At 37.5% G+C, this 12,585-nt stretch overlaps 2 protein-coding genes across 3 annotated transcripts in view; one reads left to right on the top strand and one right to left on the bottom strand.

Moving 5' to 3' along the window:
* The window catches only part of LOC128863790 (G-protein coupled receptor Mth2), a 33,471-nt gene extending 32,984 nt beyond the window's left edge, over nucleotides 1–487 (top strand). For both annotated transcript variants that reach the window (XM_054103137.1, XM_054103136.1), the window contains exon 7: nucleotides 41–487. In XM_054103137.1, coding sequence (XP_053959112.1) covers nucleotides 41–186 — 146 coding nt within the window. In that variant the 3' untranslated portion in view covers nucleotides 187–487. The remainder of the gene's footprint in view (nucleotides 1–40) is intronic.
* Nucleotides 361–11,088, bottom strand: LOC128863791 (tetraspanin-6-like). Its single transcript, XM_054103138.1, has 5 exons — nucleotides 10,500–11,088; nucleotides 10,222–10,410; nucleotides 9,969–10,157; nucleotides 3,245–3,373; nucleotides 361–686 (listed from the first exon to the last, which is right to left on the bottom strand). Exons 1-5 carry the CDS (start codon nucleotides 10,584–10,586, stop codon nucleotides 531–533), a joined length of 750 nt encoding a protein of 249 aa, XP_053959113.1. The 5' UTR covers nucleotides 10,587–11,088; the 3' UTR covers nucleotides 361–530.
* Between the last annotated feature and the right edge of the window lie 1,497 nt (nucleotides 11,089–12,585).

Raw genomic sequence — 12,585 nt, 5'->3', positions numbered from 1 at the left:
GGCTATAACTAAAAATGTAATGTTATTTAATATTTTGCAGGTTTCCGTTCCAATGAGCGGTCGAAAACGCTACCTCATGCCACCTGCGCTACACAGTCCACTTATGCGCCACAAAACCTATCTATGGTGCGCCTAAATGCCATCGAAGGCAATTTGTCATTGCTTTGTAATGCGGCAAAGAATTAGCTTAGACATACATAAAATGTATTCTTTGATGTTCTCCTCCCACTCATATGTGTGTATGTACATGTGTGCATTGTGATTTCGTAATATTTGTATATAATTTATATTCTTTCGAGGTGTGTTAAATTGCTGCTGGTCACGAAAATCTACGAATTGACAATTTTATACACATTTGGATGTTATTTTATTAGCATTACGCTTGCTTGTAGGATATTTATTTACCATTAAATGCCATATTTAAATTCATAGCTTAATATGTATGTAATTTACATTCAGATTAAAAAAACATAGAAAATATGAAAAACGAATATTTCTTTCAAGACGAGCCATTGAGCCATTGGCAGGACTCAAACTATACTTTGATAGCCGATTCGTCTGGTTGCGGATGCCAATGAGTAGGCGAATACCATTGCAAATAGAGGAAACAAAGCCAGCACCGAAAGCATTACACCGATACTAGTGAGGTTTGTATTAATTAAACGTACCAGTTTCGGTATGCAACCCTGAAACGGATGTAAGGAAATTTAATATTTGTGATTTGGGTGAGGAGGTCATACTAATGCAGGAACTCTAAATACATAGAATCACTACTCACTATTTCTTACTATGAGACAATACCGCGACTAGTTGTTGCTGCCTGAATCTCTGTAAATTCTCTACAAGACAATGCTGAGCACCTTCGGTAAAAATTAAAACATATTTGCAATCATTTGATTAGTCTCCAATACATAAGCATTATGATGATACCATATACAACATCTTGCAATGTGGCAATCAAATATTTGACACAGCTATCATATAAGTGCTCATATTATCATTATCACTAATTATAAAAGTGCTCAGTGAACTACTCATTTTTATTTCAGCCATAGAAAGAAAAGTGAGCTATTCCCCATTGACGGTGTGACATTCCATTTATCTTTTACTAATAGCAATTTCATATAGGTGAAAAATATTAGTTTGGGGGAAAAGAAATACATTATTTTCTCCGTAGATGGCTGTAGTGATCGATATCTCGTAAAATATCGATCAGACAATTTAAAGTTTATGCTCGTTGTCAAGGTGACATTTTACACTAAACAAATTCTTTTGCAGTTTTTTGCTTGTTCCGGTTGTGAGTTACAGAGTGTTAACAGTGGAAGTCAACAAAGAGAAAATTCGGTACATTTTACAGTTTTTCTTTGATAAAGGAGAAAATGTAAGCCAGGCCGCTGAAATTGTGAGTGGTGTTTATGGTGCCGATACTGTAACAGTTAATTACGAGGGAGATTCAATAAGTACCCGTGTTAAAATGAAGACACCATTTTTCGAAAAACAAAGTGCTTATTTTTCTTTCTTTTAGAAAGATACGCTTCTCCCAACGCTCTGGCCATTTTTTAACCCCTCCAAAAAATGGGATTTGTCGAACTCTCCAAAATACGCCTCTGTCTCGGCGATGACTTCCTCGTTTGAACTAAATTTTTTTCTCGCGAGCCATTATCATGCTAGGGAACAAGAAAAAGTCGCAAGGAGCCAGATGGGGTGAATACCAGGGTTGCGGCAGCAATTCATAACGCAATTCATACGACAACTCCGAATGAATGTGCTGATGTGTTATCGTGGTGAAACAGCACCTTCTTTTTCTAAGAAGTCCATGAGGATGACGCCGTTTGCATCCCAAAAAATCGTAGCCATGACCTTTCCGGCCGATGGGACAGTCTTCGCCTTCTTTGGAGCAGATTCACCGGAAGAAATCCATAGTTTTGATTGTTGCTTAGTTTCTGGTGTGTAATGATGGATCCTTCAGATCTCGCTTAAATTGCTCCAAACACTGCTTCGAAATTAACAGCCGCCTATGCTTGTGGTCCCCCATGATCAATCCCGGCACCCATCGGGCCGACAATTTTTTCATCGCCAGCTTATCATGTTAAATATTAATTTCCGTATCGGTCGATACACCTATGACCTCTGTTACTTCACTCACTTTCGTTCGTCGATCAGCAGGAATCATGTCGTGTACTTTTTGAATGATTTCCTCGGTAACCACGTCTCCCGGGCGTCCTGGTCGGTCCTCATCAAAATCGTTTAAATTCGTTTAACCAATATCTAACTGTGGCGAAGCGTCCCCATAGACAGCATTAAGCTTTGCGTTTTATCTTTTACCGAACGATACTGCTCTTTTTCCATCTTAGCGCAAATAAGGAACCCATCTTACACGAATAGCTGCCAAATTCAAGCTTACCTATAAATCAGTTTGAAATTTGTTTTGCCGTCGTTTGATAGATTGCAGCAGGCGATGCTAATACCAACTTGCCTCAGAAGCCCTCTGCCATTAAACAAGGATACTTATTGAACCGCCCTCGTAAATGCAATTTTGGTTTCGTCGATTGCGATTAGATATTTTTGATGTTAAAAAAGTTCCGATAATGTCGATGAATTCACAGAAATAATCGAAGTTGACCGGAGCTAAAGATCGATCATTAAACAGTTTTAAACCATTTGCGCAAAAATGTTACGCCTAAATAATGAATTTCATTTTCCCCAAAGCAGCTAATCATTTTTATGCTTATGTATAATATAATTACTGCTGATAACTAAACTGCTCTTTATTGTTATCACAAATTCCTCACCACTAACAATCAAACTGCTCATTTTTGCAGGCTTCTTTTATATTTTACTTATACATACATAAATATTGGCGAAAAGGTTTGCTAATTCTTTTTTTATTGAAAATAATTATCATTTGCGGTAATTTTCATTTGAGTATATTTTCCAAATATTTATGGCTCAAACATACCCAGGTATTCATTCTGAGATTCAAACAGCACTTAGTCGATGCTGATTACAGTACTGATTGATCCTCCGGCCGATGTTTCGGAAGCCACGTTCGCCACTAATGTATCGGACTAGACTCGCACACCATTTTCCAAGTATTCCAATACTCATAACATTTTAGGAAGATTCTTGAAACTAGATTATTCCCAAGTTAAGTATAAAAAGACTTGGCTAAGTGCTTTGCTAATAGTGAGTAGTGACTGCTATCAGAGTCCTAACATAAGAGTCCCAACATAAAACAACTCACCACTTCATGCATAAGTCCCGTTTGATTTGCTGAACAGTAATTTCCAGTTGCACCCTCATTCCAGCAACACGAATTGGGTAGAGAATTTTTCGCCCAGTCAAGATGATTCTGACCACCGCAACATTCCAGCTAAGAGATTGTAAAAATTACATTAGTCAAAGTTAGCTAGACGTGGTAATTGAGGGTATTTAGAAAACTTCCAGTTACACTTATTTTTTAATGAATATATATAGTAAATGTACAAAATTGTGAGCATTATTTGAAGTAGGTAAGCGGCCCTGAATTATAGTAGAACATTTGCCAACACTTGGCAAAAAAGCTAAACGATGGAAGATTGCCCTTCTTGAGTTCCCACAAACTTTGATAAATAAAAGGTGTTTCAAAATACGCGCCTAGATATTTTTTTTTGTAATAAAGCATGTCAAAATTTAGGCACTTTCATGCTTCACAATTTTTATTCAAAATACGGCTTTTAACAATTATATTTGAAAATTACATCATTTAAATGACCATGAGCACGACTACGTCACGGTGGATGGTTATCGTAGAGGCATACATTGGAGCTTCACCGGCCAACTGGAGGATCTTGATTATGCTGACGATATATGTCATTCGGACATGCCGAATGAGATCGATGACTTGGTTCAAGAATCGAAATCACTAAGAGTGAATGTGGCCGACAAATCTTCTTCTTCTCCTTAATTGGCGCGATAACCGATTTTGGCCGAGTTCAACAAAGCGCGCCAGTCGTTTCTTTCTCGTGCTAACCGGCGCCAATTGGACACACCAAGTGAATCCAAGTCCTTCTCCGGGGTATCAGGTATCTTTCCAACGCAGAGGAGGCCTTCCTCTTCCTCTACTACCACCAGTCAGTACCGCATCAAATACTTTCAGAGCCGGAGCGTTTGTATCCATTCGGACGACATGACCCAGCCAACGTAGCCGCTGGATCTTTATTCGCTGCGCTATGTCTATGTCGTTGTAAAGCTCATACAGCTCATCGTTCCATCGCCTGCGATATTCGCCGTTGCCAACGTGCAAAGCTCCAAAAATCTTACGCAGAATCTTTCTCTCAAACACTCCAAGCGTCGCTTCATCGGATGTTGTCATCGTCCACGCTTCTGCGCCATACGTTAGGACGGGCATGATGAGAGTCTTGTAGAGTGTTAGTTTTGTTCGTCGAGAGAGGACGCGACAAATACCAATATTGAAAATGTCAACTTCACTTAAAAGAATATTACTTCACTTTTTAAAACGAAAAATTCAGTAATTAATGGGGTGTCTAATATAGGGTTATTCAATAGGTGCGCTTCAACTTTTTTCCGATAGGGAGGGCGAATGACGCAATATTTTTGAAGTGAAAACTTCTTTAGAATCGTTGCGAGTGATTTGAGACTCGATGAAACGAAAAAGCGACACCAAAAGGAAGAAGAAAAAAGATATACGTATATATATGTATGTATAGAAAATGCTTCAGGCACACAGAAGGATGGCCTAAGCAAATTTAAATTTGTGAATTTATATATGTATGTATATATGCGGATATATGTATATATGTTGTGTGTATGTACATATGTGCCTCGCCACAGCAAAACATACGGTAAAATTTCTCAAGAAATCCAGCGCGCATTCATAGGCACAGCGCACATTCATAGGCACAGCATTGCATGTACAGTAGGGCGGGTCGATTTAAAAATCGCTCATTGCTCTATGAAAATCGTATTCTAGGGATCATAATAAGAAACTTTGCCGAAGGAACCATACCTCTAAAACGAATTCTGATGTCCCCCAATTTCAAAATATCACCATTTTTGGCCTTTACATGAAAAAATCAGCTAAATGGCTATGTTTTTTCTTTATTTTTATTTATTTATAATATTATCTATTTTTTCTCTTAAGAAATTTATTTAGTCAGAACATATGTAAATGAATGAATGTGAGTTATAGAAAAGAAACTAAAAAGTTCGACCCATATTGGGGGGCATCAGAAATCGTTTTAGAGGTATGGTTCCTTCGGCAAAATTTCTTATTCTGATCCCTAGAATATGATTTTCACAGAGCAATGGGCGATTTTTTTGCCTTCCCACAAATCGACCCGGCCTAATGTACAGTAACCTTGAACAGGCAGCTGCGGTTGTCGAGCATTTAGAAACATATATTTACATACATATATTGGTGCAAAAATATTTACGGAGCCGCGGGCACTCGACTTGACAAAAATTGAATATTGGCAAATAATTCTACGCGAAATATTCCAATATTGACTATTTTCGAATTGTCGAGAAAATTAGCATATGGGCGGCTCGTTTTATGAATGAAAGTACTTGCTCTTAGAACTATGAGCTCGAATTTATAAATCAATTTTTTGATGATGAGTTTTTGTTGCACAGTACAATAGTTGAAACTGTTCGGCGCCGCCGCGACTGTTCAGCGCTATGGCAACTAGTATGATGGCCGCTACGCCTGCGCCTATTAATGCATTTTGATCTTGTAGTCGCTAGGCATAGAATTTTAGCTTTGGACGACATACGCATTTACAGGAATAAAGTGAGTTGCCTGTGTGTGCGGTTGTATGTAGATGCATATGTGTATATTAATAAGCATTGTTTTGCTGGAAGTTCAGAACACAAATATGTATGTACGTACATAGGCTAGGCCATAGTATAGCATACATACATATGTATAAAAAATTCAAACCAAGCGTCCTACGAATGTTTGCGTGTATGTTAGTACGTCTGTGTATTATACGCGTTACGACGCTCATAATAGCAACCGCGTGTGCTGTATTGCGTCCGTATTTTTATATTCGTAAATATTTTCATTTTTAAATATTTACCGCAATTATGCCGAAAAATAATGCAGAAAAGTGTCGTGAATTTCGACAGAAAAAAAAACAAAAAGAAAATAAAACTGAAATAAAGTTAAATACCAGTCTAACGGTTAGACGCGATAGAAGTGAAACCTTCCGTAAAACAAACTGAGAGAGAAATGAGACGAAAGCAGTACTAGGAGCGGGATAATTATAAGTTCATTATAATATTGCTATAAAGTTCATATTTTATTTTCTTCATTTTATTATTATTCATCCTCTATGTTTTCAATTTCAACAATTGATACGAGTGGCTTATGATAGCTAAAATATGATACAAATGCTTTGTTTTCGATGTTGTCAACATATCTTTGAAATACCGCGTCAATTGTTGTTTTTGATCTCATTCTCTCTCAGTTTGTTTTACGGAAGGTTTCACTTCTATCGCGTCTAACCGTTAGACTGGTATTTTTTTTTATTTTTCGCTTGTCATTTGTAAACTTCATTAGTATACATTTCATCATGGAACGCTACACACTTGAGCAATGATTGCAAACCGTGCAAATTTTTTATGAAAATAATCGTTCTGTTGCTGCTACTTTAAGAGCATTACGGCCATTTTACGGTCCATTTAACAAGCCGTCCCGTTTTGGGGTTATGTGAAGTCATTGGTCTACAGTAACAAGCCGGCGACGATTTGTGAGCTCAGAGCCAATATTGAATTGAGATCAGAGCCAATATTGCTGGAATTTCGGCCAATTTATGCAAAAGAAAGGTCGAAAATTGAGTTCAACGATTGGACTTCGTAAAACGTGAACGCGGTGGTCATGCAAAAGAAATCGAATTTCATACTTAAATGTATATGTTCAAACTCGATAATAAAAAAAAAATTAGTTAAAAAAGTCAAACCGTTTGTGTTTTATTCAAAAAAGTTCAAAAGTTGAAGCGCTCTTACTGAAAAACCCTATACTTCAGTTCAGAATCACAAAAGCCCGAGGTGTGTTTGCGCAACTTAACAAAGTCTGAAACTCGTCAACGATTTTCACTATTACCAACGCATTTTTAATTACAACATCAAACCGGTTCTTCTGTATGGGAGCGAAACATGGTTGATTATGGACTTGCTCGCCAATAAACTACAAGTTTTCATCAACTACGGCGGCTTCTGCGCATCAGATGGCCTAGTACAATCGAAAATACATATCTTTTAGATCAACTCAAGCAACTACCTAACAAGTCTGAGATGAGACCTAGAAAGTGGAAATGGATCGGGTATACCTTATGAAAGGATCCAACTGAATTCTGCAGACAGGTGCTTGCACCCGCAAGGTATGATACATAGACGGCAAAGTCGGCCTAGGGGTACATGGAAGAGATCGCTCGAAAATGAGATACATAAGTCCTACCGGAAAGTCATTTAAGGAAAAAAACCGTTGCGAAGGACTGTACGCGATGGAAACGTTTTGTGGAGGCCCTATCGCAATTTGGGGCAAAAGGAATTCATTATGATGATGATGAGCACATCTATAGGTAAAATCCAGTCCAGTTATTGGTTTGCCAGTCCTTTTTCTTACTTCCAAAACAAAACCAGTTTCCTGAAATTTTTTCACCAAACTTTGAATAGCCGACTCATTCGGACGATGTTAAAATAAGTTTCAATACAAGTTTTTAATTTCCATCTCTGGAACAACATCAAGACGCACGCCACAAATAGAAGAAGAAGCTTGGCCAAACGCCTAACAGAAGTGTGGTGGCCAATTATTTATTTTGTTTGTTTTTAATGTTAAGGCGTTGTTCTACCGTGTAAAAATACCCTTTACAAAACGATTATTTGTTGTTGTAACAGCAAAACATTTCCCATAATTTGTTGGGTGATAATCCTTTTCCGGATTTTCTTGTCGTTGTGATGACGGAGAACTGAATCTCGGGGACCGAATATAAAGCGGGTGAAGTACTACACTTCTTCGGTAACCAATTAAGAAACAGCACCGACGCACTCGAAATTCAGCTGGGTATTTGTACTCTTAAGCCAACTTCTCTAATATTCATTTCTCTTTGGATAGATTCCATCAAAACAGCTCGGTTGCTGACATTAACTGACCTATGTGGGGTTTTGATAATTTACTACCACTCACAAGTATTATTCAGGGTAGCAAAAAATGAATCATCCAATTTGTTTGTGAGTAATATTGATTGGCTTACTGGTAACAACGTCGTTTCCAATACCGGCAACGATGCTTACAAATCACATTATTTTAAGGTGATTGTTAGAGGTAAAATCTACCTCGCAACGACCACAGATATGTCAGATAAAGTTGCTTATATACTAAAGGTTGGGACCCGTCAGAAGTTACACCATTGTGATACCTCCCACTGTTTATAAACAAGAAATATTAAGTACCACCTCAAAGAGGCCTGTAGGGTCAACTGCCGTATTTGAATTACAATATTTGCTCAAAAGTGCATTCCTCTTTTAGGTACGCACATTTGTATGGATATATAAACTTGCTAAACCTGATCTTATTTGAATTTTTTTACAAGGGAAAAGGGATCGTTTTTTAAGCATTCATTGTGTTTGGTCGAAAACTTTTTAATTCTAATAAAATCGGAAAGCAGAAAGGGAAATGGGAAAGCGAAAAATTACAAATTGTTATTTTGACCTCAGAGGGACTTTCAAATCGCCAAATTGCCAAAGAGATTAGTCAAAGTTCAAATGATGTATATCTTTATGTGAAACAAGGTGCCTCCTATGGTAAGAACTACGAAGGCAGAAGTTTGATGCCTTTAACACCGAAGGAAGTCTGCAAAATTCTTAGGATCGCATCAAAAATTAAAGAAATGGCAAATGTTGCAGCCAGCAAATCCACCGTTCGAAAGGCTATTCTAAAAGCACCACATTTGAAGCATAAAAAAATGATTAAAAAAACACCTTTGAATAAATTCCGCAAAGAAGTACGGACTACGTCGCTTGGAGCTCTGTTACAGATAACGATCGCGGTAAATGGAAAAAAGTATTATTTAGTGAAGAAAAGAAGTTCAACCTGGATAGACTGTATGGATGCAATTACTATTTCTACTATTTCCCTGATTTAAGAACGGAGGAACGCTACTTGAGTTGAAATCACATCCATGCAGGTGGTGTTATGGTATGGGGAGCAATATTGTACTGTGGCGCGTTCAAATTGAAAATTGTAGACTACAAAATGGCGGGAAACAGTTGTAAAGCTCCAAGATTCGTGAAAAATTTCGACCTATTAATTAGATTTTTCAACAGAATGATGCGCCTGTAAACACTTCAAGTGTGGTCAAAACTTGGACTGCGTCCCAAAACGTTAAAACATTAGCATGGCCACCATATTCCCCAGATCTGAGAATTATTGAAAATTAATGTGGATGGCTTGCTAGTAAGGTTTATGAGAATGCGCAACGATTTGAAGACAAAAAAGCTTTAATTCGAATCACAGAACAGTCTTCACTTGAATTATTGGAAAACCTTGGATTACTAGATCAACTACAGTTGTTTTAATAACTATTTTCTTCCATAAAAATGATTGCCTCTAATCAAGTGAATTAAAAACAATAATTGGCTCTTACACCCTTTCTGGGTGTTTGGCCGAGCTCCCCTCCTCGTATTTGTGGTGTGCGTCTAAATGCTGTTCCACAAGTGAAGGGACCTACAGTTCCAAGCCAATTCCGAACGCCAATTACACTCGCAGGTTTGCCATTGCCTGCCGAGGGGCGACCACCATTGGAAAAAAACTTCTTCTACCATTTGGTGTTTTTTGCACGGAGATTCGAATCTACGCACTTCCGAATGGTAATCACCCACCAACCCATTCGTCTAAGAGCGGCCGTACCTATATACAATTTAAAAATATTTTGTCGTAAAAGTCTTTAAGGAACAAACACACTTACACTGTTTTGAATGAAATCAATTAGAGTTGCGTTGATTCCACGTGTATCACTCTTCTGATAAGCATTGTAGTTCTTCACCTCCGTCTCAATACCGTCCGGCAACCCGGCGATCACATTATCCTTATAAGCATAAATATAGATGGACAATAGTATTAAAGTGAACATCGCAGCAATGAGAAAACCGCCATACTGTGAAATGATCAATGATTTATAAACAAGATTTGCTATTGCGAGGGATTTACGAGTATCTTACAATGACTAACATGGTGGGATCGATCTTCACTATGCATGAACAAGCTAACGAAGCAACAAACACCAGGACACCACCAACAACGAGCAAAATGTAGGGCACATAAATCGAATACCCTTCACTGATTCTTAAATAGTTTTGAAAATCGGTATGCAACCAGATGCCGGTTAAAATGATTAAAAGACCGACGAGCTAAAGTTTGAGGAATTAAAAAATTAATTTATTTTATATATAGATCGATTTTAAATACATACGAATTTTTTGATCGCCAACTTACTCACCCATAACAATAAATTGAACAATAACAACATTCCTCTTATGAAGTAAAACGAAAACATGACGCTTGGCTGCAGTTCTTCTTCGCCCATTCCATACCAGTTAAACACCAAATTTGTACTAAAGCATTGATATTAAGACGCGAAAAGATGCTTCGCATGCCAAATATGTACAAGTAGGTGCATCGGGAATTCAAAAATATATTGTGAAGCAAATAAGTCGCATAAAATGTATGTGTGCATGTATATTTGTGCACTTATAGGAGAGAAATGGATTTTTGTTTCAATGCATGTATAAGTTCATGTGTAAATATGTAAATTTACATATAAAAGTGCATACATACATAAGTGCTCACGGGAAATAATGCGGCTCACAAAGAATCAATTGATTTGTGATTCTTATTTTTTCTCAACTGACCGCGAGTAGCCGCTGGAAGTGATAAGCGCACAAGTCTTTGACATCATCAGCAAAGAGTAAACAAGTAAGCTGAGAAGACATCGAAGGCCACAAAAATAAAGCATTGCATTTCATTGCAGGTAGTTTAGTGTAACGGAATCTGCAAATCTATCACTACATTGTAGTAAAAAATAGCCACCATCTCTCTAGTATAAACATTTCGGGACTATCTCCGAACTGCTAACTGCTGTAGTTAGTGGTCTGCTGTAGTAGCTTACAGTGCCTGCGCCTACACAACAGTGGCTTCTGATTAAGCAATTTGGTGCTTTGAAACGAGATGAAGGGAGAGGTGAAGTTTTTCGAATTCGATTATACAGGGTGCCACATTTAATGGTTTCTTAAAAAAAAAACAAAAAATGATATTAAATTTAAAACTAGAAAGTAAAAAATTAACAAAAAAAATTTTGTTTTGATATATTATTGATTTATTCGCAAGATCAAGAATTTCCATTATTTATGGAAAGCGATCTCATTCAAGTGTCCTGTTAGCCCAAGACAGTCATTGGCTCTACCTCACAATGGCGTGCTCGATATTCGTCTTAAGGGCGTTAAACGTTAATGTATTGTTCACATAACTACGGTCCTTCCTTGATCCTCATCCTCCGATCCGAAGCCCCGTCTTCCTAGTCCTAAAAATTTAGTTAGATTTACAAAAGTCACATATATCTTTGACAAAATTTCATGTTATGAGCTGCCAAAATGGAGGCGTTTCAAAAGACATACTTAATCTCTGTCACAGAGTACCAATTGCGTCACCCTTTCAAAGTATTCAGTTGAAAATGAAGAAACCTCTAAGCGAGCTCTAAACTATTTATTGTTAGGTGTATATGCATGTAAGTATGTATGCGCAAAGATTTATATGGATGCCTATGCAGATGTGTATGTATCGTTCACTGCCCATTCATTGCACTAAAATTAATCTGATACATTGTAGTATAAAAGTTGATATACGTACAATTTGTTAAGAAAGTGTTTTTAGGAGAGAAAACATATTACATTTTTTAGCTTACCCGTATTTATTTATGATATTTAGAATTAGATGTAGTAAGCAAAACTTATCCTAAATTGCAAACATTTAAAGAATAAAAGCTGTGAAAAATTGCATCACAATTTCTACCACCAGTCGGTACCGCATCAAATACTTTCAGAGCTGGAGCGTTTGTATCCATTCGGACGACATGACCCATCCAACGTAGTCGTTGTACAGCTCATACAGCTCATCGTTCCATCGCCTGCGATATTCGCCGTTGCGAACGTGCAAAGGTCCAGAAATCTTACGCAGAATCATTCTCTCAAGCACTCCAAGCGTCGCTTCTTCGGATATTGTCATCGTCCACACTTCTGCGTCATACGTAGGCATTCAAGGAGGAAAAATATTTGCAATCAAATTTAAAAATATATTCCGTTATATATCCAAATGGGTAACTGAACCTTGCATGGTTGTAAATTTAGAGGCACTAAGTACCTTCTACTTTAAGTCAGATAATAGAGTCAATTGCAGACGGTCTAGGTACAGGGTGATCGATTGGTATTTTGTTCTCAGATATTGAAGGAAACTTTTTCTAGAAGACGCACTTTTAAGAAAGAAACAAATAGCAGGAATGGATGGATTACTATTTTCAACCCTTAGAACAT

This window comes from Anastrepha ludens, chromosome 5 (assembly GCF_028408465.1).
Source record: "Anastrepha ludens isolate Willacy chromosome 5, idAnaLude1.1, whole genome shotgun sequence".
Classification (NCBI taxonomy): Eukaryota; Metazoa; Arthropoda; class Insecta; order Diptera; family Tephritidae; genus Anastrepha; species Anastrepha ludens.
This window is presented reverse-complemented; position numbering and strand designations above follow the sequence as displayed.